Source organism: Thalassophryne amazonica, chromosome 17 (assembly GCF_902500255.1).
Source record: "Thalassophryne amazonica chromosome 17, fThaAma1.1, whole genome shotgun sequence".
Taxonomy (NCBI): domain Eukaryota; kingdom Metazoa; phylum Chordata; class Actinopteri; order Batrachoidiformes; family Batrachoididae; genus Thalassophryne; species Thalassophryne amazonica.
This window is the reverse complement of record NC_047119.1, coordinates 76338682-76361816: the sequence shown is the minus strand read 5'-3', so window position 1 is coordinate 76361816 and position 23135 is coordinate 76338682. Positions and strand designations below refer to the sequence as shown.

Genomic DNA, 23135 nt, shown 5'->3' with positions numbered 1-23135 from the left:
TCTAATATTCATGGAGCACAGAGGCTGCCTTCAGCGAACCCAGTTGTGAGCAAGAAGGCCCAAGTCTGACCACAGTGACATCAACGGAGGTCAGGCCGCCTTCCCCGCACACCTCCACAGCCAACGCGGTTTCTCCTTCCCCAGAGGAGCCATGCTCCGTGAGCAGCTGAGATTCACGCTGTAGTCAGCAACCCGTAACCATGGAGATGCACAATGCTATGTGCGCAAGTATCTATTATACTACAACCCCTGGCAAAAATTATGGAATCACCGGCCTCGGAGGATGTTCATTCAGTTGTTTAATTTTGTAGAAAAAAAGCAGATCACAGACATGACACAAAACTAAAGTCATTTCAAATGGCAACTTTCTGGCTTTAAGAAACACTATAAGAAATCAAGAAAAAAAGATTGTGGCAGTCAGTAACGGTTACTTTTTTAGACCAAGCAGAGGAAAAAAATATGGAATCACTCAATTCTGAGGAATAAATTATGGAATCACCCTGTAAATTTTCATCCCCAAAACTAACACCTGCATCATATCAGATCTGCTCGTTAGTCTGCATCTAAAAAGGAGTGATCACACCTTGGAGAGCTGTTGCACCAAGTGGACTGACATGAATCATGGCTCCAACAGGAGAGATGTCAATTAAAACAAAGGAGAGGATTATCAAACTCTTAAAAGAGAGTAAATCATCACGCAATGTTGCAAAAGATGTTGGTTGTTCACAGTCAGCTGTGTCTAAACTCTGGACCAAATACAAACAACATGGGAAGGTTGTTAAAGGCAAACATACTGGTAGACCAAGGAAGACATCATAGCATCAAGACAGAAAACTTAAAGCAATATGTCTCAAAAATCGAAAAATGTACAACAAAACAAATGAGGAACGAATGGGAGGAAACTGGAGTCAACGTCTGTGACCGAACTGTAAGAAACCGCCTAAAGGAAATGGGATTTACATACAGAAAAGCTAAATGAAAGGCATCATTAACACCTAAACAGAAAAAAACAAGCTTACAATGGGCTAAGGAAAAGCAATTGTGGACTGTGGATGACTGGATGAAAGTCATATTCAGTGAAAATTCTTGAAAGGGTAGTTGTAAAACAGCTAACTGATCATCTGCAGAGGAATGGTCTATTTGAAGAGTTTCAGTCAGGTTTTAGAATTCATCATAGTACAGAAACAGCATTAGTGAAGGTTACAAATGATCTTCTTATGGCCTCAGACAGTGGACTCATCTCTGTGCTTGTTCTGTTAGACCTCAGTGCTGCTTTTGATACTGTTGACCATAAAATTTTATTACAGAGATTAGAGCATGCCATAGGTTTTAAAGGCACTGCGCTGCGGTGGTTTGAATCATATTTGTCTAATAGATTACAATTTGTTCATGTAAATGGGGAATCTTCTTCACAGACTAAAGTTAATTATGGAGTTCCACAAGGTTCTGTGCTAGGACCAATTTTATTCACTTTATACATGCTTCCCTTAGGCAGTATTATTAGATGGTATTGCTTAAATTTTCATTGTTACGCAGATGATACCCAGCTTTATCTATCCATGAAGCCAGAGGACACACACCAATTAGCTAAACTGCAGGATTGTCTTACAGACATAAAGACATGGATGACCTCTAATTTCCTGCTTTTAAACTCAGATAAAACTGAAGTTATTGTACTTGGCCCCACAAATCTTAGAAACATGGTGTCTAACCAGCTCCTTACTCTGGATGGCATTACCCTGAGCTCTAGTAATACTGTGAGAAATCTTGGAGTCATTTTTGATCAGGATATGTCATTCAAAGCGCATATTAAACAAATATGTAGGACTGCTTTTTTGCATTTACGCAATATCTCTAAAATCAGAAAGGTCTTGTCTCAGAGTGATGCTGAAAAACTAATTCATGCATTTATTTCCTCTAGGCTGGACTATTCTAATTCATTATTATCAGGTTGTCCTAAAAGTTCCCTAAAAAGCCTTCAGTTAATTCAAAATGCTGCAGCTAGAGTACTGACGGGGACTAGAAGGAGAGAGCATATCTCACCCATATTGGCCTCTCTTCATTGGCTTCCTGTTAATTCTAGAATAGAATTTAAAATTCTTCTTCTTACTTATAAGGTTTTGAATAATCAGGTCCCATCTTATCTTAGGGATCTTGTAGTACCATATCACCCCAATAGAGCGCTTCGCTCTCAGACTGCGGGCTTACTTGTAGTTCCTAGGGTTTGTAAGAGTAGAATGGGAGGCAGAGCCTTCAGCTTTCAGGCTCCTCTCCTGTGGAACCAGCTCCCAATTCAGATCAGGGAGACAGACACCCTCTCTACTTTTAAGATTAGGCTTAAAACTTTCCTTTTTGCTAAAGCTTATAGTTAGGGCTGGATCAGGTGACCCTGAACCATCCCTTAGTTATGCTGCTATAGACGTAGACTGCTGGGGGGTTCCCATGATGCACTGTTTCTTTCTCTTTTTGCTCTGTATGCACCACTCTGCATTTAATCATTAGTGATCGATCTCTGCTCCCCTCCATAGCATGTCTTTTTCCTGGTTCTCTCCCTCAGCCCCAACCAGTCCCAGCAGAAGACTGCCCCTCCCTGAGCCTGGTTCTGCTGGAGGTTTCTTCCTGTTAAAAGGGAGTTTTCCTTCCCACTGTAGCCAAGTGCTTGCTCACAGGGGGTCGTTTTGACCGTTGGGGTTTTACATCATTATTGTATGGCCTTGCCTTACAATATAAAGCGCCTTGGGGCAACTGTTTGTTGTGATTTGGCGCTATATAAAAAAATTGATTGATTGATTGATTGATGAATCTCGAATCTGCATTGGGCAAGGTGATGATGCTGGAACTTTTGTTTGGTGCCTTTCCAATGAGATTTATAAAGATGACTGCCTGAAGAGAAGATGTAAATTTCCACAGTCATTGATGATATGGGGCTGCATGTCAGGTAAAGGCACTGGGGAGATGGCTGTCATTACATCATCAATAAATGCACAAGTTTATGTTGATATTTTGGACAATTGAAAGGATGTTTGGGGATGATGAAATCATTTTTCAAGATGATAATCCATCTTGCCATAGAGCAAAAACTGCAAAAACATTCCTTGCAAAAAGACACATAGGGTCAATGTCAATGAGCAGATCTGATTTGATGCAGGTGTTAGTTTTGGGGATGAAAATTTACAGGGTGATTCCATAATTTTTTCTCAGAATTGAGTGATTCCATATTTTTTCCTCTGCTTGGTCTAAAAAAGTAACCGTTACTGACTGCCACAATCTTTTTTTTCTTGATTTCTTATAGTGTTTCTTAAAGCCAGAAAGTTGCTATTTGAAATGACTTTAGTTTTGTGTCATGTCTGTGATCTGCTTTTTTTTCCTACAAAATTAAACAACTGAATGAACATCCTCTGAGGCCGGTGATTCCATAATTTTTGCCAGGGGTTGTATAGTACAGGGCTTTGCTGCCATCTACTAGAATAAAAGAGCATTACATCATCTACCACACTATTACAGCACATACACCTGATAATGGTGATATTTGATAATTGCCCACAGCACCCCTGACGATTGATCATGGCACCCTAGGGTGCCGCAGCACCCTGGTTGAGAATCACTGGGTTATACCACGGAGTCCAGCATTTCTGATTTAAGGCTCTCTTTTTCAGAGGAGCTACAGCATCCAAAGTTGTGCTCAATGAGGATGTAAAGCTATTGACTGAGATACTCTATCTCACTCACAGAGTTTAGGTGGCTACTCTGCACTGTGTTGGTATATGGCATTGAAGAACATAACAAAAAAGGAATCATATCCTTAAACCTAGTTACAGCGCTTCCAGAAAGACTTCTACTGTAATGAAACTTATTCCCCACTGCTGGGTAGTCCATTAAAGTAAATGTAAATGTTATTAAGAAATGATCAGACAGAAGGGGGTTTTCAGGGAATACTGTTAAGTCTTCAATTTCCATACCATAAGTCAGAACAAGATCTAAGATATGATTAAAGTGGTGGGTGGACTCATTTACATTTTGAGCAAAGCCAATAGAGTCTAATAACAGATTAAATGCAGTGTTGAGGCTGTCATTCTCAGCATCAGTGTGGATGTTAAAATCGCCCACTATAATTATCTTATCTGAGCTAAGCACTAAGTCAGACAAAAGGTCTGAAAATTCACAGAGAAACTCACAGTAACGACCAGGTGGACGATAGATAATAACAAATAAAACTGGTTTTTGGGACTTCTAATTTGGATGGACAAGACTAAGAGTCAAGCTTTCAAATGAATTAAAGCTCTGTCTGGGTTTTTGATTAATTAATAAGCTGGAGTGGAAGATTGCTGCTAATCCTCCTCCTCCACCCGTGCTTCGAGCATTCTGACAGTTAGTGTGACTCGGGGGTGTTGAGTCATTTATCCATCCATCTATCCATTTTCTTCCGCTTTATCCGGAGTCGGGTTGCGGGGGCAGCAGCTCAAGCAAAGCCGCCCAGACCTCCCGATCCACACACACCTCCCCCAGCTCCTCTGGGGGAACCCCAAGGCGTTCCCAAGCCAGCCGAGAGATGTAGTCCCTCCAGCATGTCCTGGGTCTTCCCCAGGGCCTCCTCCCAATGGGACGTGCCCGGAAAACCTCTCCAGCGAGGCGTCCAGGGGGCATCCGGAAAAGATGCCCGAGCCACCTCAACTGACTCCTTTCGACGTGGAGGAGCAGCGGCTCGACTCCGAGCTCCTCCTGAGTGTTGACTCATTTAAACTAACATAATCATCCTGCTGTAACCAGGTTTCTGTAAGGCAGAATAAATCAATATGTTGATCAATTATTATAGAATTTACTAACAGGGACTTAGAAGAGAGAGACCTAATGTTTAATAGACCACATTTAACTGTTTTAGTTTGTGGTGCAGTTGAAGGTGCTATATTATTTTTTCTTTTTAAATTTTTATCCTTAAATAGATTTTTACTGGTTATTGGTGGTCTGGGAGCAGGCACCGTCTCTACGGGGATGAGGTATTGGGGGGATGGCAGGGGGAGAGAAGCTGCAGAGAGGTGTGTAAGACTACAACTCTGCTTCCTGGTCCCAACCCTGGATAGTCACGATTTGGAGGGTTTAATAAAATTGGCCAGATTTCTAGAGATGAGAGCTGCTCCATCCAAAGTGGGATGGATGCCGTCTCTCCTAACAAGACCAGGTTTTCCCCAGAAACTTTGCCAATTATCTATGAAGCCCACCTCATTTTTTGGACACCACTCAGACAGCCAGCAATTCAAGGAGAACATGCGGCTTAACATGTCACTCACTGTCCGATTGGGGAGGGGCCCATAGAAAACTACAGAGTCCGACATTGTGTCGACACACCGATTCAATGTTTATTTTAGTGACCTCCGATTGGCGTAACCGGGTGTCATTACTGCCGACGTGAATTACAATCTTACCAAATTTACGCGTAGCCTTAGCCAGCAGTTTCAAATTTCCTTCAATGTCGCCTGCTCTGGCCCCCGGAAGACAATTGACTATGGTTGCTGGTGTCGCTAACTTCACATTTCTCAAAACAGAGTTGCCAATAACCAGAGTTTGATCCTCGGCGGGTGTGTCGTCGAGTGGGGAAAAACGGTTAGAAATGTGAACGGGTTGGCGGTGTACACGGGGCTTCTGTTTAGAACTACGCTTCCTCCTCACAGTCACCCAGTCAGCCTGCTCATGAGAGTTTTTTTCCATAATTTTATTTCAACAAATACAACAAACAAACGAACAAAACACAAGGCCAAAGAGATATAGAAGGACAAAAAAGTTCCTTATGGAGAAGGCATCAGCATTTTTTGTGTGTGTGTGTGTGTATGTGTGTGTGTGTGTGTGTGTGTGTGTTCGTTCAACAAAATTGTTCGTTTTTGCTTTACACCTTTACATTTCTAACTTTTCCTCTTTTTTAATTGAGAAGTTGTACAACACAGTGTATTTAGAAAACTGAACAAAAATTTGCCAGGGGGTAACAATAATAAAAATAAATAAATAAATAAAATAAATTGACAAGTTAGGTACAGTTCATACAGTGTTTCCATGCTGATAGTGTTTTTATGGTCTTTGTATTTGAACAGGGTTCAGTGCTATTCATATAAATTTCAAAGTTCTTATCAAAGATAGAGAATGTTTTTTTTTTTGATAATTTACATTTGTATATGTAAAACCTTGCCATAATAATGAGTAGATTAATAATATAAACTTCATTTTCTGTTGTGTTGTCTTTTGCAAAAAAACAACAAAAAAACAAAAAACAAAAATAATGTTCATAAAACATTCTAAAGTTTTTATAAAAGTGGGTTGTTAAGAAATGGGTAATGTCCTTCCAAAAGTTCTTGGGAGAGAGGAACAAAATGAACAATATGTATCTATATCTTTTTAATTCAGGGTAGAATTTGTGAATAATTTTGAAAGAGATTTTAGTTTTGTTTGTTATGAAATATTTATGAGGTAATACCCAAATTTTTTTCCAGTTAACATTGCAAGCAAATTGACCCCAGCAGGAAAATGACATGAGGTTTCACAGCAATTTCACGTTGAAAAAGAGATCATTTAGATTTGTTATTTTTATGCGATGAAGAAAAACATATTTTTACACAGGAGGTTTCACTTAATTTTAGGGGAAAAAACAGAATTTGATTAGAAGAACCTCTGCATAGCATTTTAACACCACAAGGAAAAGCTTTTAAGACCGTATCAGCTTGTGATACAGGTACATTATAAGTTGATACAAACATGTTATATGTCATAAAATTCCCATCTGGTGTTATCAATTGTTTCAAGGGTTAGGGTTAGGGTTAGGATTAAAGTTAGCGCTCCGTCCCCGACGTGGAAACGGAGGTGCACGGGCACTCCCTCGCTCAAAAAACCCCCCATGGTCGTAGTTCGTTTGCAGCCTGGGTCGGCGTCTGTTCCTAACAAATGTCCAACCGGACATTTCGGTGTCGGCGTGTAATGCCGTGTCGAAAGTGTTAGCAAGCTAGTTAGCTTGCTAAAAAAATTAATGTGGCCAAAAAATTAAACAAAGTGCTCCGTCGCGACGTTTCGACCGTTAGAGGTCTTCTTCAGGCGTTGGAGCACGGTGAAAAAGTCTTGAAAAAGACTGTTAGTTCAGAGTCCAAAGCAGCAGGTAGCGTTCTCTGTGTAAACAGTTCGGCGTTCGGTGCGGAAATGAGCAGCGGAGGGCTGAGGGTCCTCTTATAGGGGGCGTGACGAAGGACTCAGCCTCTGCTTTGGAAAAGAAAAAGAAACTTTTAACAAAAGGAACTTCAGGTGAAAAAAGAAAAGAATTTAACTTTAGAATGAAACGGGGTGAAAGGTCAATAGGAACAAAAGGATGCCCCGTCTGTCAAAATAAAAGGTAAGTATATAGAAGAAAAAGGTAAGTATTTTTTATTATTTTTTAATGTATTTTTTTATTTTTCTTTTGTTCATATATTGAACATGAATTTTATGAACTATCATTTATGTAAATATTTTCAATTAAATGTTAACTGTATATTTATCCAGAACAGTCTTGAACTATTTACAAAATCAAGTAAGTATTAAGTACGTATGTATGTGTGTGTGTGTGTATATATATATATATATATATATATATATAGATATATATATATAGATATATATATATATATATATATATATATATATATATATATATATATATACACACATATGTGTGTCCCAGTATGACTGTGCTTAATTGTGTATTCCAATGTAGGGGTTGTGTTTGGGTGTGAGGTTGGTTATCCAGGATTAGGTCATATTTTGACATATAATTTAGTGTCCAATTTGGTTTAAATGGGGTTGAGGTTAGGGTTTAGGGCCAAGGGTTAAGGTTAGGGTCATGGGTAAAAGTTAGGGGTTAAGGTTATGAGTGAGGTTAGGGTTAGGAATAGGAGTAGGGCCAGAGGTTAGGTTTAGGGCCAGGGGTTAGGGTTAGGAGTGTGGTTGGGGTTAGGAGTGAGGTTAGGGTTAGGATTAGGATTAGGGTTTGGATTAGGGCTAAGGGTTTGGGTTAGGATTAGGTTAGATAAGGTTAGGATCAGGGCTATAGGTAAGGGTTATGGTTAGGTTAAGACCCCTATGTACCCATTTAATCCATGTGGAAATTTGGTTGAAAGCTGTCTGATCCATTTGTTTTCAGCTCTAATCCTCTCACTTTTGCTCCAGGTGGGGAGGTTAGGGTTAGGGTTAGGGTTAGGGTTAGTGCTCGTGTTTGCTTCTTTCATTTTAGAAAGTGCTACATTAAGGCATCTTAACGCTGCCTAGTGGCCTGGATCAGTGACTCCTCTTCACTTAAAGTGAAGAAAAGTCACAACTTTTAATATTTAGGGCCTGAGTAGGCAACGTCCTACGAGGACCCTATTGGAATTGTGCTGTTTATTATTATTTATTATTATTATTATTATTATTATTGACACTTTTCAAGCCCCAATTTCAGCCTTTTCCCATGCTCAAAAACTCACCAAACTTTGCAAAGTCATCTGGTTGGATCCAAAATTTGATATTTTGGTGGTTGCGCACATGCTTGCAGCGAAATGGTGAAATAGCGCCCCTACAAAACCAGCTTTTGTCGTAGCTTCACAAAATTCGGTACACATATTTATCATGCTGGGACGCACAAAAAAGTCTCTTAACGTCATCGTGAAATGTCAACAGGAAGTCGACCATTTTGATTGGAAGTTTCGATTTTGAGGTATTTTTTTTGCCATTTTTGGCCATTTCCACTACTTAGATTTGAATGAACTCGTCCTAGGGATTTCAACCAATCCTCTACAAATTTGGTCAACATCATCATGACCCAATGGTGATCAAAAGTCACCAAAAGAATTTCTGTTGGTCAAAAGGCGTGGCTGCTAGGGTTCGTCAAACTTTGGAGAGCGTTTCAGAGCACGCCATTTCACTTTGAAAGGCTGTCATGCCCACATACTTCATCATAGATCCTTCTGATGTGCTGGACATGATGAGGGCTCCACCCTGTACGTCTGCATATATTAAACACATAGCGCCCCCCGGTGGTAACAGTAAATGTCCTATTTTTACTTTAACAGGTACTGATGGCACATAGTTAACTCCATCAACTTCATTCCACTTCTAAAACATGCAGAACAAGTTGGTGAATGTAGGTGATGATCACCGTGAAGTTATGAGTAACAGCATCCGTTGTGGTGGCGTACCAAATATCGACCATTCGCCATGAAATTACGTTCTTCCTTTTCATAGCTTTAATTTTGTCATATCATCATGAAAATTGATACACAGGTCAAGCACGACAACCTCTCACAATTCATAGGGGCGTCACCCATGGGCGGGGCAAAATGCCTCAATATTGTCCCCTTGCAACTTTCAAAAACCCCTCCGCATAGGGGTATTTTTGGCGTAGGAAGAAGAAAATTGGTATACATGTGTGACTTGCATAGATGCACAAAAAAGTCTCTTGCACCACTGGTCTACTCCAAACAGGAAGTTGGCCATTTTGAATTTTTGTGTAATTTTGTCGTGATTTCCACACGTATTTGAACGAACTCCTCCTAGGGATTTTGTCCAATGCACTTCATATTTCATTCAGATCATCCAGAGACTATACTGATCAAAACTTATCAAAAGCTTATTTCTATGTTGAAGGGTGTGGCCGCTATGGCGTAGCAATTTTTATCCTTTGCCATGATAACTCCTTCATACTTTGCCTGAATAACTTGAAACTTCACATGTGTGATGAGGGTCAGCCACTGAACACACCTGGCCCCTCTGTTTGTGCTCTGAGCGGCCCCTACTGGGTGAACAATCAACTTGTCATAACTCCTTCATGCTTTGTCTGATTTGCTTGAAACCTGAACTGTGTGATGAGTGTCTGCCCCTGTACACATCTGCCCACATCTGGTCACAAGGAGACGCACTGTCCCGGGGAGGTGGTGGCATGGACATGAGGGCACATATGTGGCTGCTTGCAGTCCTAGTTATTATTATTAACATGTATATGTCGTGGACATGAATGACTGAAGCTTGTCAGCATCTCACCATGTCATTTAGGTCCTTCAGACTTTATTTTGAGTAAATGCTTCAGGGGAGCATTAGCATGGCAAAAACCTTTCAGCTTCTGGGGGAAGGGGGTGCGGCGCTCCCCCAGACCCACCGCCTTTTTAATAGGGATGTGAATCATTCAACAACTCACGATTCAATTTGATTCCGATTCTTGGGGTGACGATTCGATTCAGAATCGATTTTCAATTCAAAGAGCTCTGAGAAATAATTATATTACTTAAAAATGTTTATGTTTAAGAAAATGCAGCTTTACAAGGTTAATCAAGTCATTCTAGATGTAAATTTACTTATGTGCTTTGCGTGTTCGGAGTTGGCTGGCAGTTTAGCGAAGCGCTGGTCAGTAGTCGGCAGATACCGCTACTCCGCTCCTTTTAGTTCCAGGTCATAGCGTAGCATGTGGGCTTGCGGAGTTTAAGTGTTTCCGAAGTACTTGGCTTTCATTTTGCAGATTTTGCACACTGCATAAGTCATATCAAGCTCCTTCTTACGCAGCAAATAATAAAATCCAAAATGCGCCCAAACATTTGCCTTCAGCAAAGACGGTGCTGGCTGAATTAGCTCTTCGTCCACCATGCTAAGCTACAGCCACTGAACTCCGCAGCTCATGAGTGTTTGAAGCACGCTGGACCACCCCCCTCGCGGGGACGCTGTAGTACGGAAGCTGTTGCCTGTGTTGTGTGGGCCGCTGAAGAGGAGGTACTGCTGGCCCACCACCACCAGAGGGCGCCCTGCCTGGAGTGCGGGCTCCAGACATCGGAGGGCGCTGCCGCCTCACAGGAGCAGCCAGGGTGACAGCTGTCACCCATCACCTGAGACAGCTGATATCAATCACCAGGGAGGTATATCAGCAGGACGGCATCTCCACCTCATTGCCGAGATATCGCTCTACTAAGGAGGTAACGAACTCAGCCAGTTGTGTTATTCAGAGAAGTAATACTTTGTTGCTTGTGCTTAGGTCAGCTGAAGACCGTATTGGACGTGGTTGGATAAGTACTCACATTCCAATCCTACAGTGCTGTTTTTGAGTAGAGGTGGAGGTGGTGTTTCCACCCTGTGTGTTGCTGGGTGCGGCCGCACCCACACCTGACTGTTTCTGTTCCTTGCCAGCAGTACCGGATCCGGCGAGCGGAGGCAGTGGCCACCTGGGAGTTCGGGACTTGGCGGCTCCAGTATTCCCGGGGTTCGGTGGCAGAGGAAATCGGATGGTTCCGGTTCGACTCGGACGGACGTCTCCTATCGTCGAGCCTGCCCACAGGACACCATTGGAATTCGGCTTACTGCTATAATTGTAATCTGTTGTGTTTGTTGTGCGTGTTCACAACAGTAAAGCTTTGTGATTTGACTTCCTCCATTGTCCGTTCATTTGCGCCCCCTGTTGTGGGTCCGTGTACCTACACTTTCACAACAGCCTGACAAACAGTACACACAGCGAGTAAGCAAGAAAATTGTTGTGTGGGCCGCTGAAGAGGAGGTACTGCTGGCCCACCACCACCAGAGGGCGCCCTGCTTGGAGTGCGGGCTCCAAGCACGAGAGGGCGCCAGACCCAGAAGAAGTGACAGCTGTCACTCATCCTCTGCACCAGCTGTCACTCGTTATCATCACTACCATAAAAGCCGGACTGCAACTCCACCTCCCCGCCGAGAAATCGACTACCAGTACCAAGGTACACTTCTCTGCTGTGATTATTGCGAATAATAATCTGATCTGTTTTGCAGCTGTTTTTCCTGTTGGTATTCCTTATCTGGGATTTTTGGCGTTTGGTGTGACTGCGACGGCTTCGCCTCACACCCCAAAACCGATAAGTGGTTGACCAGGAGCTGCACGAGTGTGTGTGATTTGGAGGTGGAGGTGCTCCCTCCTAACTGTATTTGGACTGTAAATTACTGAGTGTGCGGACTCACACTCATACATCATCTTTCTGTTTTCTGCCAGCAGTACCAGGGTCGACAGCCGAAGACAGAGGCCAGCTGGGGACTCGGGACTTGACGGCTCTGGTGTTCTTCAGACCGTTGGTGGTGGAGGCCGTGTGGGACGCGGCTTCTCTCTCGTCGGGCGTCTTCTATCTTCGAGCCTGCCCACACGTCACCTGGTGTTTATTGACTGTGAGAATTACGACACATTTCGTTGTGTATTGTCACAACATTAAATTGTTACCTTTTGGCTTACTCATTGTCCGTTCATTTGCGCCCCCTGTTGTGGGTCCGTGCTACGACACCTTCACAACAAAAATGTTGAAAAAAATGCTTTTTAAAAATCGATTCTTGGACATTTTGGATCGATTCATGATCGTAATAAATAAGAATCGTGATTCGGACGTGAATCGATTTTTTCCGACACCCCTACTTTTTAAGCATTTTTCTTTATTTGCCTCTCACATACTTGGAAAAGCTCCTCGCCATCTAACCATGTCCTTTAGGTCCTTCAGACTTTTTTCAGTAAAATGGTTCTTGGGAACATGAGCATGAGTAAAACCTTTCAGCTTCTGGGGGGGCTCTGCCCTCTTAACCCCCTGCCACTTTAAGCATATTTTTAATGTAGATGTAAATTAATATTCACAGTTTTCAGCTAGTTGACAGTAGGGCTGTACAATATGGCCAAATTATCGTATCTCAATATTGTCATGTAAATGTCACTTATATACATTCTGTCCATATTCTTGAGCCTCTTAGGTGTGTAGGGAGAGTTCCCATGGGATAAAAAAGCTTTTCAACCTACCATCCCTGGTTCTCAAGATCAGGCACCTCAGTGGCTCTACTCTCTCTCTCTCTTTTTCGAACCTGGTGAATACTGGAGCCGCCAAGTCCCGAATTCCCAGGTGATCACCGTCCCCGACTGTCGGATCTGGTACTGCTGGCGAGAACAAAGACAGTCAAGTGTGGGTGTGTGTACACCCAGTAACAATTATGGTGGGAATGCCACCTCCACCTCTCACTCAATATCTTGCTGAGTACCGCAGTGATTCCTCAGGGGAAAAGAGTGCCGTCCAGCACTCAATCAGCTCCCGCAGACAGAGGATAACAGGTACTCCTGCAAAGACTCACAATATACAGATTGATGTGTAAAACACAAACGGCTGAGTATATTACCTCCAATGAAGTACGATATCTCGGCAACGAGGTGGAGATGACGTCTGGTCTTTATGGAGTGAGATGATGTTGAGTAGATGGGTGACAGCTGTCAAGAGGTGGCAGTAATTAAACCATTACTTAAAAAGCCATCACTTGACCCAGCTATCTTAGCTAATTATAGGCCAATCTCCAACCTTCCTTTTCTCTCAAAGATTCTTGAGAGGGTAGTTGTAAAACAGCTAACTGATCACCTGCAGAGGAATGGTCTATTTGAAGAGTTTCAGTCAGGTTTTAGAATTCATCATAGTACAGAAACAGCATTAGTGAAGGTTACAAATGATCTTCTTATGGCTTCGGACAGTGGACTCATCTCTGTGCTTGTTTTGTTGGACCTCAGTGCTGCTTTTGATACTGTTGACCATAAAATTTTATTACAGAGATTAGAGCATGTCATAGGTATTAAAGGCACTGCGCTGCGGTGGTTTGAATCATATTTGTCTAATAGATTACAGTTTGTTCATGTAAATGGGGAATCTTCTTCACAGACTAAAGTTAATTATGGAGTTCCACAAGGTTCTGTGCTAGGACCAATTTTATTCACTTTATACATGCTTCCCTTAGGCAGTATTTCTTTCTCTTTTTGCTCCGTATGCATCACTCTGCATTTAATCATTAGTGATCGATCTCTGCTCCCCTCCACAGCATGTCTTTTTCCTGGTTCTTTCCCTCAGCCCCAACCAGTCTCAGCAGAAGACTGCCCCTCCCTGAGCCTGGTTCTGCTGGAGGTTTCTTCCTGTTAAAAGGGAGTTTTTCCTTCCCACTGTAGCCAAGTGCTTGCTCATAGGGGGTCGTTTTGACCGTTGGGGTTTTTCATAATTATTGTATGGCCTTGCCTTACAATATAGAGCGCCTTGGGGCAACTGTTTGTTGTGATTTGGCGCTATATAAGAAAAAAGTTGATTGATTGATTGATTGAAGAGATAATGAGTGACAGCTGTCATCTCCCGGCTGTGTCCGTGGCGGCAGCGCCCTCTCGTGCCTGAAGCCCGCACTTCAGGCAGGGCGCCCACTGGTGGTGCGCCAGCAGTACCTCCTCTTCTGGCGGCCCACACACAACATTTGGAATGTATAATAGAAGATATACCCTACTGAATTTTCATATCAATATGATATATGATATGACTATGATTTGACACGAAGTGCAGCAACAGTGAAAATGAAACCTTCTTAAACCAAACAGTAATAATATCACACTCATTTTACACTCATCATAAGGTTAGGATACTGTGCCCTCCAAAAGTATTGGAACACTTGGAATTTCACACATTTTAATTTGTTTATACCATTTTAAAAACAAGAAATACAAAAAAATTCTAAAATTATCTTCCTCAAATTCAGACTGAAAGCAAATCTCTAAAACTTGATAAAACCTGTAAATAATAAAATTGCCAGTTTTCTTTCGACAAGTCAGGGGACGGAAACATGAACAATATGTCTTGGACTTTATTTACATCAATTATGAAGAAATACAAAAGTTTCTTCCACCAAAACATCAAATCTAGTTTTTCATCTCAAATGTACTTTCTGTCAGATTGTAGCTGAACTTTCAGGTCTTCTTTTTAAGAAAATCCTCCTCTACACCACTTCATCAGGAAGCTGGAGTTTAGATTTTTTGCTTTCAGTTTGAGTTAAGGAAGATAATTTTAGAAAAAAAAATGTATTTGAAATAGAATAAACAAATAAAAATGTGTTAAATACCAAGTGTTCCAATACTTTTGAGGACAAATGAGAAACAGTGAGGAGCAACATCTTACATCTCATATATAGTGCAGCAGATAAGAGAATATTTAGAGTGAAATCCTGAAAATGGTGATACTAACATCAAATTCAGCACAAATAATCCATAGACATGAACTCTTTAAAAAAAAACTGATTGGCCACTTGAATTTTCAATAGGCAGCCTGGTAGGGGTCAACTGAAGAATTACACAGGGGTCAAAATCAGGGGTGGGCAACTTGTTCCAGAAAGGGCCAAGAGGGTGCAGGTTTTCTTTGCAGCTACTGATTCCACCAGGTGATTTCACTGATTAATTGATTCCATCTGCTCAAAGTGATATTAATCGGCCCTTTCTGGTCTAAATTAAAAGATGCTCCAATCATATAGAAAACTACACCACATTATTTGCCTGATAATAAAGATTCCAAAAAGGTATAGTTTGGACAATCTGTGACTGAATGTTCTGGAGTTATGAGGTAAAAGCAGCAAGAATGGTGACAAAGGTCAGTTTCAGTTTGTACAGGGGTCAAAAGTTAAAGTTGCTCCATTAATTTTGCTCCAGCTGTATTTGTGCTGAATTTGATGCTTGTATCACCATTTGAAGGATTGTTTCAGTTATCTGCTGAACTAATAAGCCAACAGAGCATGAACCAGCTGCTGTCTGTTAGCTTAAACATGTGTATATAAGACAACCCAAATTAAAGGAGAAATGCTGCTTTTAACAACCTCGGTCTCCCTCCCTCCCTGTCTGTCTGTTTTTCTCTGTCTCCCTGTCTGTCTGTGTCCCTGTTGTTCTGTTTCTGTGTTTTCGCTCTATCAGTCTCCCCCCCCCCGTCTGTCTTTCTTTCTCTCTGTCTGTCTGACTTTCTCTGTCTGTCACTCTTTCTCTATGTCTCCCTGTCTGTCCTTCTCTCTGTCTCCCTCTGTCTGTCTTTCTCTTTGTCTCCCTGTCTGTCTGTCTATCTCCCTGTTGTTCTCTCTGTCTGTGTCTTTCGCTCTATCAGTCTCCTCCCCTCCCGTCTGTCTGTCTTTCTTTCTGTCTCTGACTTTATGTCTGTCTTTCTCTCTGTCTCTTTCTGTCTATCTTTCTCTTTGTCTCCCTGTCTCCCTGTCTTTCTTTCTCTCTGTCTGTCTGACTTTCTCTCTGTCTGTCTGACTTTCTCTGTCTGTCACTCTTTCTCTATGTCTCCCTGTCTGTCCTTCTCTCTGTCTCCCTCTGTCTGTCTTTCTCTTTGTTTCCCTGTCTGTCTGTCTATCTCCTTGTTGTTCTCTCTGTCTGTCTTTCGCTCTATCAGTCTCCTCCCCTCCCATCTGTCTTTCTTTCTCTCTGTCTGTCTGACTTTCTCGATGTCTGTCTGTCTTTCTCGCTGTCTCTTTCTGTCTATCTTTCTCTTTGTCTCCCTGTCTGTCTTTCTTCTTGTCTATTTGTCTCCCTGTCTGTCTGTCTGTCTGTCTTTCTTTCTCTCTGTCTGTCTGACTTTCTCTGTCTGTCTGTCTTTTCTATGTCTCCCTGTCTGTCCTTCTGTCTCCCTCTGCCTGTCTTTCTCTTTGTCTCCCTGTCTGTCTGTTTTTCTCTGTCTCCCTGTCTGTCTGTGTCCCTGTTGTTCTGTTTCTGTGTTTTCGCTCTATCAGTCTCCCCCCCCCCCCTGTCTGTCTTTCTTTCTCTCTGTCTGTCTGACTTTCTCTGTCTGTCACTCTTTCTCTATGTCTCCCTGTCTGTCCTTCTCTCTGTCTCCCTCTGTCTGTCTTTCTCTTTGTCTCCCTGTCTGTCTGTCTATCTCCCTGTTGTTCGCTCTGTCTGTGTCTTTCGCTCTATCAGTCTCCTCCCCTCCCGTCTGTCTGTCTTTCTTTCTCTCTGTCTGTCTGACTTTATGTCTGTCTGTCTTTCTCTCTGTCTCTTTCTATTTTTCTCTTTGTCTCCCTGTCTGTCTTTCTCCTTGTCTATTTGTCTCCCTGTCTGTCTGTCTGTCTTTCTCTCTGTCTCCCTCTGTCTCTTTCTTTGTCTCCCTGTCTGTCTTTCTCTCTGTCTCCCTCTGTCTGTCTTTCTCTTTGTCTCCCTGTCTGTCTGTCTTTCTCCTTGTCTATTTGTCTCCCTGTCTTTCTCTCTGTCTCCCTCTGTCTGTCTTTCTCTTTGTCTCCCTGTCTCTTGCTCTGTCTATCTGTCTTTCTCACTCTATGTCTTTCTCTCTATCTGTCTGTCTCCCTGTTGTTCTCTCTGTCTGTGTCTTTCGCTCTCTCAGTCTCCCTCCCTCCCTGTCTGTCTTTCTCTGTCTCCTTCTGTCTGTATTTCTCCTTGTCTATCTGTCTGACTTTCTCTTTGTCTCCCTCTCTGTCTTTCTCCTTGTCTCCCTCTGTCTGTCTTTGTCTCCCTGTCTGTCTTTCTCTCTGTCTCCCTCTGTCTGTCTTTCTCTTTCTCTCCCTGTCTGTCTTTCTCTTTATCTCCCTATCTGTCTTTCTCTTTGTCTCCCTGTCTGTCTTTCTCCTTGTCTATCTGTCTCCCTCTGTCTGTCTTTCTCTTTGTCTCCCTGTCTGTCTGTCTTTCTCCTTGTCTATTTGTCTCCCTGTCTGTCTTTCTCTCTGTCTCCCTCTGTCTCTCTTTCTCTTTGTCTCCCTGTCTGTCTGTCTTTCTTTCTCTCTGTCTGTCTGACTTTCTCTGTCTGTCACTCTTTCTCTATGTCTCCCTGTCTGTCCTTCTCTCTGTCTCCCTCTGTCTGTCTTTCTCTTTGTCTCCCTGTCTGTCTGTCTATCTCCTTGTTGTTCTCTGTCTGTCTTTCGCTCTATCAGTCTCCTCCCCTCCCGTCTGTCTGTCTTTCTTTCTCTCTGTCTGTCTGACTTTCTCTATGTCTATCTGTCTTTCTTGCTTTCTCTTTCTATCTTTCTCTTTGTCTCCCTGTCTGTCTGTCTTTCTTCTTGTCTATTTGTCTCCCTGTCTGTCTGTCTGTCTTTCTCTATGTCTCCCTGTCTGTCCTTCTCTCTGTCTCCCTCTGTCTGTCTTTCTCTTTGTCTCCCTGTCTGTCTGTCTATCTCCCTGTTGTTCGCTCTGTCTGTGTCTTTCGCTCTATCAGTCTCCTCCCCTCCCGTCTGTCTTTCTCTCTGTCTCTTTCTATCTTTCTCTTTGTCTCCCTGTCTGTCTTTCTCCTTGTCTATTTGTCTCCCTGTCTGTCTGTCTTTCTCTCTGTCTCCCTCTGTCTCTCTTTCTCTTTGTCTCCCTGTCTGTCTTTCTCTCTGTCTCCCTCTGTCTGTCTTTCTCTTTGTCTCCCTGTCTGTCTGACTTTCTCCTTGTCTATCTGTCTCCCCGTCTGTCTGTGTCCCTGTCGCTCTCTGTCTGTCTCTGATTCTGAAAAAATAAAAATACTCTGGAACGTGCTGATGCTTCAGACCACGCCCTTCCTCCGCCTCAGCCTCCTCTGTCCTTGTCGACGGTTAGTGACGGTTAGTGTACCGCAGTGACAGTCTCCGCCTCGGCCGTTAGTGACGGTTTGTGGACCGACAGTCTCCATCCGTTAGCCGTTAGTGACGGTTTGTGGACCGTTAGTGACAGTCTCCATCTGGACCGTTAGTGACGGTTTGTGGACCGTTAGTGACAGTCTCCGCCCGGAAGCGCTGAAGCTGACGCAGGTAAGAACGTTTGTTTTTAACGAGTAGTTCACGCTGTTTCAGAACAGTTACAGTTACGACATCAATTCACCTGTTCAAGACTTTAAATGTGTGTGTATGTATATATATATATTCATTCATTCATTTATTCATTTATTTATTTATTTATTCTTGGCCTTTACCAATAAACACGCACGCGTATTCTAGGCTTATGTGCATGTTTAAGTGAATTTAGCAGTGTTTATTTGTCCCTTTTCTATGCCTTTGCCTGTTTTTTTGATACCAGTTTTAGGCTGCAATGAGGTGATGGTCTAGATCAGGGGTAGGCAACCTGTTCCAGAAAGAGCCATGAGGGTGCAGGTTTTCTTTGCAGCCACTGACTCCACCAGGTGATTTTACTGATTAATATCACTTTGAGCAGATGGAATCAGTTAATCAGTGAAATCACCTGGTGGAGTCAGTGGCTGCAAAGAAAACCTGCACCCTCATGGCTCTTTCTGGAACAGGTTGACTACCCCTGGTCTAGATGTTAACCCTCTGGAGTCTTGGCTATTTTTGGTCGTTTTTTTTAACTACTTTTGGTTTTACCTTCATAATTTACCTTAAAAAACTGTTTACTTTGCCCTGTTTGGTGTCATTTTTTTCAGCACAGCGTCACCTGTGTGACTTCATAGTTTTTCTTTCATTCTGACATACTGCATTAAAACAGTGACCCTAAATTCACCCCAAAACATAAAATTTGAATCCAAAACAAATGATTTTTTTACTGTGAAAACCTGAAATATGTTTAACGTGTCAGGCTGAGAGAAGGCGAGGCACAGACGGAGGCACAGACGGAGGCTGGACACAAATGCAGGCTCACAATACAGGATGTATGAGTAAAAAGGATTGTCTTTATTACAGGCAGGGGTTCAGTAACAGGAAGGCAGTCCACGGAGCAAAAGTGCCAGGCAGGGGCGAGACAGAGGACATGGTCAAAAACAAGCAGGGTCAGTACACAACCAAACTGGGTTATCAGAGCTGAGGCAAAAACAGGATCTGGTACACAGAGCAGAATCAAAACACGGCAAGAGCAAAAACAGGACGAGATGAAGTGCTGGTAAGAGATGAACATCATCAACAAACAAGCAGTGAGGCAGTGAACAGACGTAGTTTAAATAAGGAAGACGGTGACAGGAAAACAAGGTGCACGTGAGGACAAAGGATCTGGAAAGGGGGGCGTGGCTGACAGATGACGAACAGGTGCAAGAGAGTGAGGGAGGAAAATGCAATGCAGACGAATCAAAAGAACTAAGTGACTGGAAAATTAACAGAGAAAAATGAGACGTGCTTAAAGCAGACAATAATAAAAGTGAGCAAAACAAAAGGGGAAAAATGAGGAGAAAATGGGCCTAATGTATCAACGTTGCGTACGGCGATATTTGAGCATATATGGGTTGTACGCCAAAACGGCTGCGCTACTTGGCATTTATCAATGTGGTCATTGGCGTACGCTGCGCTGAAAATATACACCAGGTCGAGAGGTGGTGTAAATTATACACCAAAATGAACCAGCGCTGGAATCCACATAAAAATGAAGATGATCAACATGATAAACAGTGCCATTATACAAATCAATGCATATGTTACATAAATAACACTTTCCTGATTATACTACATAATAATCAATACAAATCCCGCCTTTGCGGGATTGTTATTGAGCACGATCCGTGGCCACAGCGCTGACTGCAAAGAAAGCGCTGCTCGCCTTTTTCTCCAGACTTTGAGCCTGGGCTGACCTTAACTTCATGTGGTGTGATCGTTTTAGACAATGAAATTGATAATAACAACTGTAGTTTCGTCATTCCCTTAATTCGCCCGTGCTGCAACCAGGTTTTGTCGTCTCCATTTGGTTGTCACAATAAAATAAATACAGAAATACATTTAAAAAATAAAGAAATCTGACAGATTATGTTGGGAAAGTGTAGTGACACGGACCCACAACGGGGGGTAAATGAACGGACAATGGAAGGAGTCAAATTATAACACTTTACTGTTGTGAATGTCACAACCAAACACAGCAGAATCAGAATGTGCAACAGTCAATTAATAAAAGGTGTCGTGTGGGCAGGCTCGACGATAGGAGACGCCCGTCTGGAAACGAACCGGAACCACACGATTTCCACCGCCACCTGAACCCGAGGAATACTGGAGCCGCCAAGTCCCGGAGTCCCCAGGTGGCCACCTTCCCGGCGTGTCGGATCTGGTACTGCTGGCAGAAAGCAAAAGACAGTCAAAGGGTGGGTGTGTGAACACCCAGTAACACTGGTGGGAATGCCACCTCCACCTCTCACTCAGCGCGTTGCAGCGGTCTCAGCTGAAAAGGAGCGCCGTCTTGCACAGCCTCCTCAAAAACGACCGGTTCTCCTGCAAACACTCACAATCACAGATTTATCGATCTCACAAAAGGGGCTGAGAGTATTACCTCCAGATGAAGATGATATCTCGGCAGTTTGGTGGAGGTGTCTTCCTGCTTTTATACCAGATGTGTTGATTAGTGACAGCTGTCACAGATGATGGGTGACAGCTGTCACCACGGCTTGTTCCTGAGGCGGCAGCGCCCTCTCGTGCCTGAAGCCCGCACTTCAGGCAGGGCGCCTTCTGGTGGTGGGCCAGCAGTACCTCCTCTTCTGGCAGCCCACACAACAGATTAGGCGTGTCTTATTAATTGAGCGAGCAAATATCCACATGTCAAGAATTATTGACATGTGAAAAGAGAATACAGTGGTCCCTCGCTATAACGCCGTTCACCTGTCGTGGCCTCTGAGTCTCGCGGAGTATTTAGTCCAATTTTGCATGCCTTTTTTTTTTTTTTTACAGTGTTCTGTGTTCTGCGTATCTGTTTATAAGAATCTTGTTGCCCAGAAGAGAAAAGAGCGCCAACAACTACTCATAACTGTGTTTGTCACTCGGAAACAAACACCTGCTGCAGCGAGATGTGAGTGGGAAAAGGCGCGGCGTCAGGACGCAGAGGCCCGATCTGTGACATACTGGTCAGTCACTATTAATAATTTCTTATGTGTCCGACCTCGTTCATTGATCGTTAAAATTAATTCGTTAGTTCTAAATGCCATCATAATTATTTATAGGAAAAAGTTCTATTTTTATTTCTCAAACAAATGTTTGGGCCTGAAAACAGTTTGGTCTTATTTTCCTACTAAGGTTTGAACTTTGAGAGTGTTTACACACGAGAGAAAAGTGAGAAAATGTTCATGCCTGATTGAGAAAGTGTATAACGTGGTTTTACAGGGGTTTTGCAGCTTTGAAGCTTTGAAGAGGACGGTGCCTGCTCCCAGACTACCAATAACCAGCAAAAATCTATTTAAGCATAAAAATTCAAAAAGAAAAAATAATATAGCACCTTCTACTGCACCACAGACTAAAACAGTTAAATGTGGTCTATTAAACATTAGGTCTCTCTCTTCTAAGTCCCTGTTGGTAAATGATATAATAATTGATCAACATATTGATTTATTCTGCCTAACAGAAACCTGGTTACAGCAGGATGAATATGTTAGTTTAAATGAGTCAACACCCCCGAGTCACACTAACTGTCAGAATGCTCGTAGCACGAGCCGGGGCGGTGGATTAGCAGCAATCTTCCATTCCAGCTTATTAATTAATCAAAAACCCAGACAGAGCTTTAATTCATTTGAAAGCTTGTCTCTTAGTCTTGTCCATCCAAATTGGAAGTCCCAAAAACCAGTTTTATTTGTTATTATCTATCGTCCACCTGGTCGTTACTGTGAGTTTCTCTGTGAATTTTCAGACCTTTTGTCTGACTTAGTGCTTAGCTCAGATAAGATAATTATAGTGGGCGATTTTAACATCCACACAGATGCTGAGAATGACAGCCTCAACACTGCATTTAATCTATTATTAGACTCTATTGGCTTTGCTCAAAAAGTAAATGAGTCCACCCACCACTTTAATCATATCTTAGATCTTGTTCTGACTTATGGTATGGAAATAGCAGACTTAACAGTATTCCCTGAAAACTCCCTTCTGTCTGATCATTTTTTAATAACATTTACATTTACTCTGATGGACTACCCAGCAGTGGGGAATAAGTTTCATTACACTAGAAGTCTTTCAGAAAGCGCTGTAACTAGGTTTAAGGATATGATTCCTTCTTTATGTTCTCTAATGCCATATAACAACACAGTGCAGAGTAGCTACCTAAACTCTGTAAGGGAGATAGAGTATCTCGTCAATAGTTTTACATCCTCATTGAAGACAACTTTGGATGCTGTAGCTCCTCTGAAAAAGAGAGCTTTAAATCAGAAGTGTCTGACTCCATGGTATAACTCTCAAACTCGTAGCTTAAAGCAGATAACCCGTAAGTTGGAGAGGAAATGGCGTCTCACTAATTTAGAAGATCTTCACTTAGCCTGGAAAAAGAGTCTGTTGCTCTATAAAAAGCCCTCCGTAAAGCTAGGACATCTTTCTACTCATCACTAATTGAAGAAAATAAGAACAACCCCAGGTTTCTTTTCAGCACTGTAGCCAGGCTGACAAAGAGTCAGAGCTCTATTGAGCTGAGTATTCCATTATCTTTAACTAGTAATGAGTTCATGACTTTCTTTGCTAACAAAATTTTAACTATT

At 42.5% G+C, this 23135-nt stretch overlaps 1 protein-coding gene across 1 annotated transcript in view; it reads left to right on the top strand.

The window, feature by feature from the left end:
* Positions 1-200: 200 nt before the first annotated feature.
* The window catches only part of LOC117529151 (dematin-like), a 162934-nt gene continuing 139999 nt past the window's right edge, over positions 201-23135 (top strand). Inside the window, exons 1-3 of the mRNA XM_034191849.1 lie at positions 201-228; positions 18340-18366; positions 18446-18510. Of these exons, the coding sequence (XP_034047740.1) occupies positions 201-228; positions 18340-18366; positions 18446-18510 (120 nt within the window). The remainder of the gene's footprint in view (positions 229-18339; positions 18367-18445; positions 18511-23135) is intronic.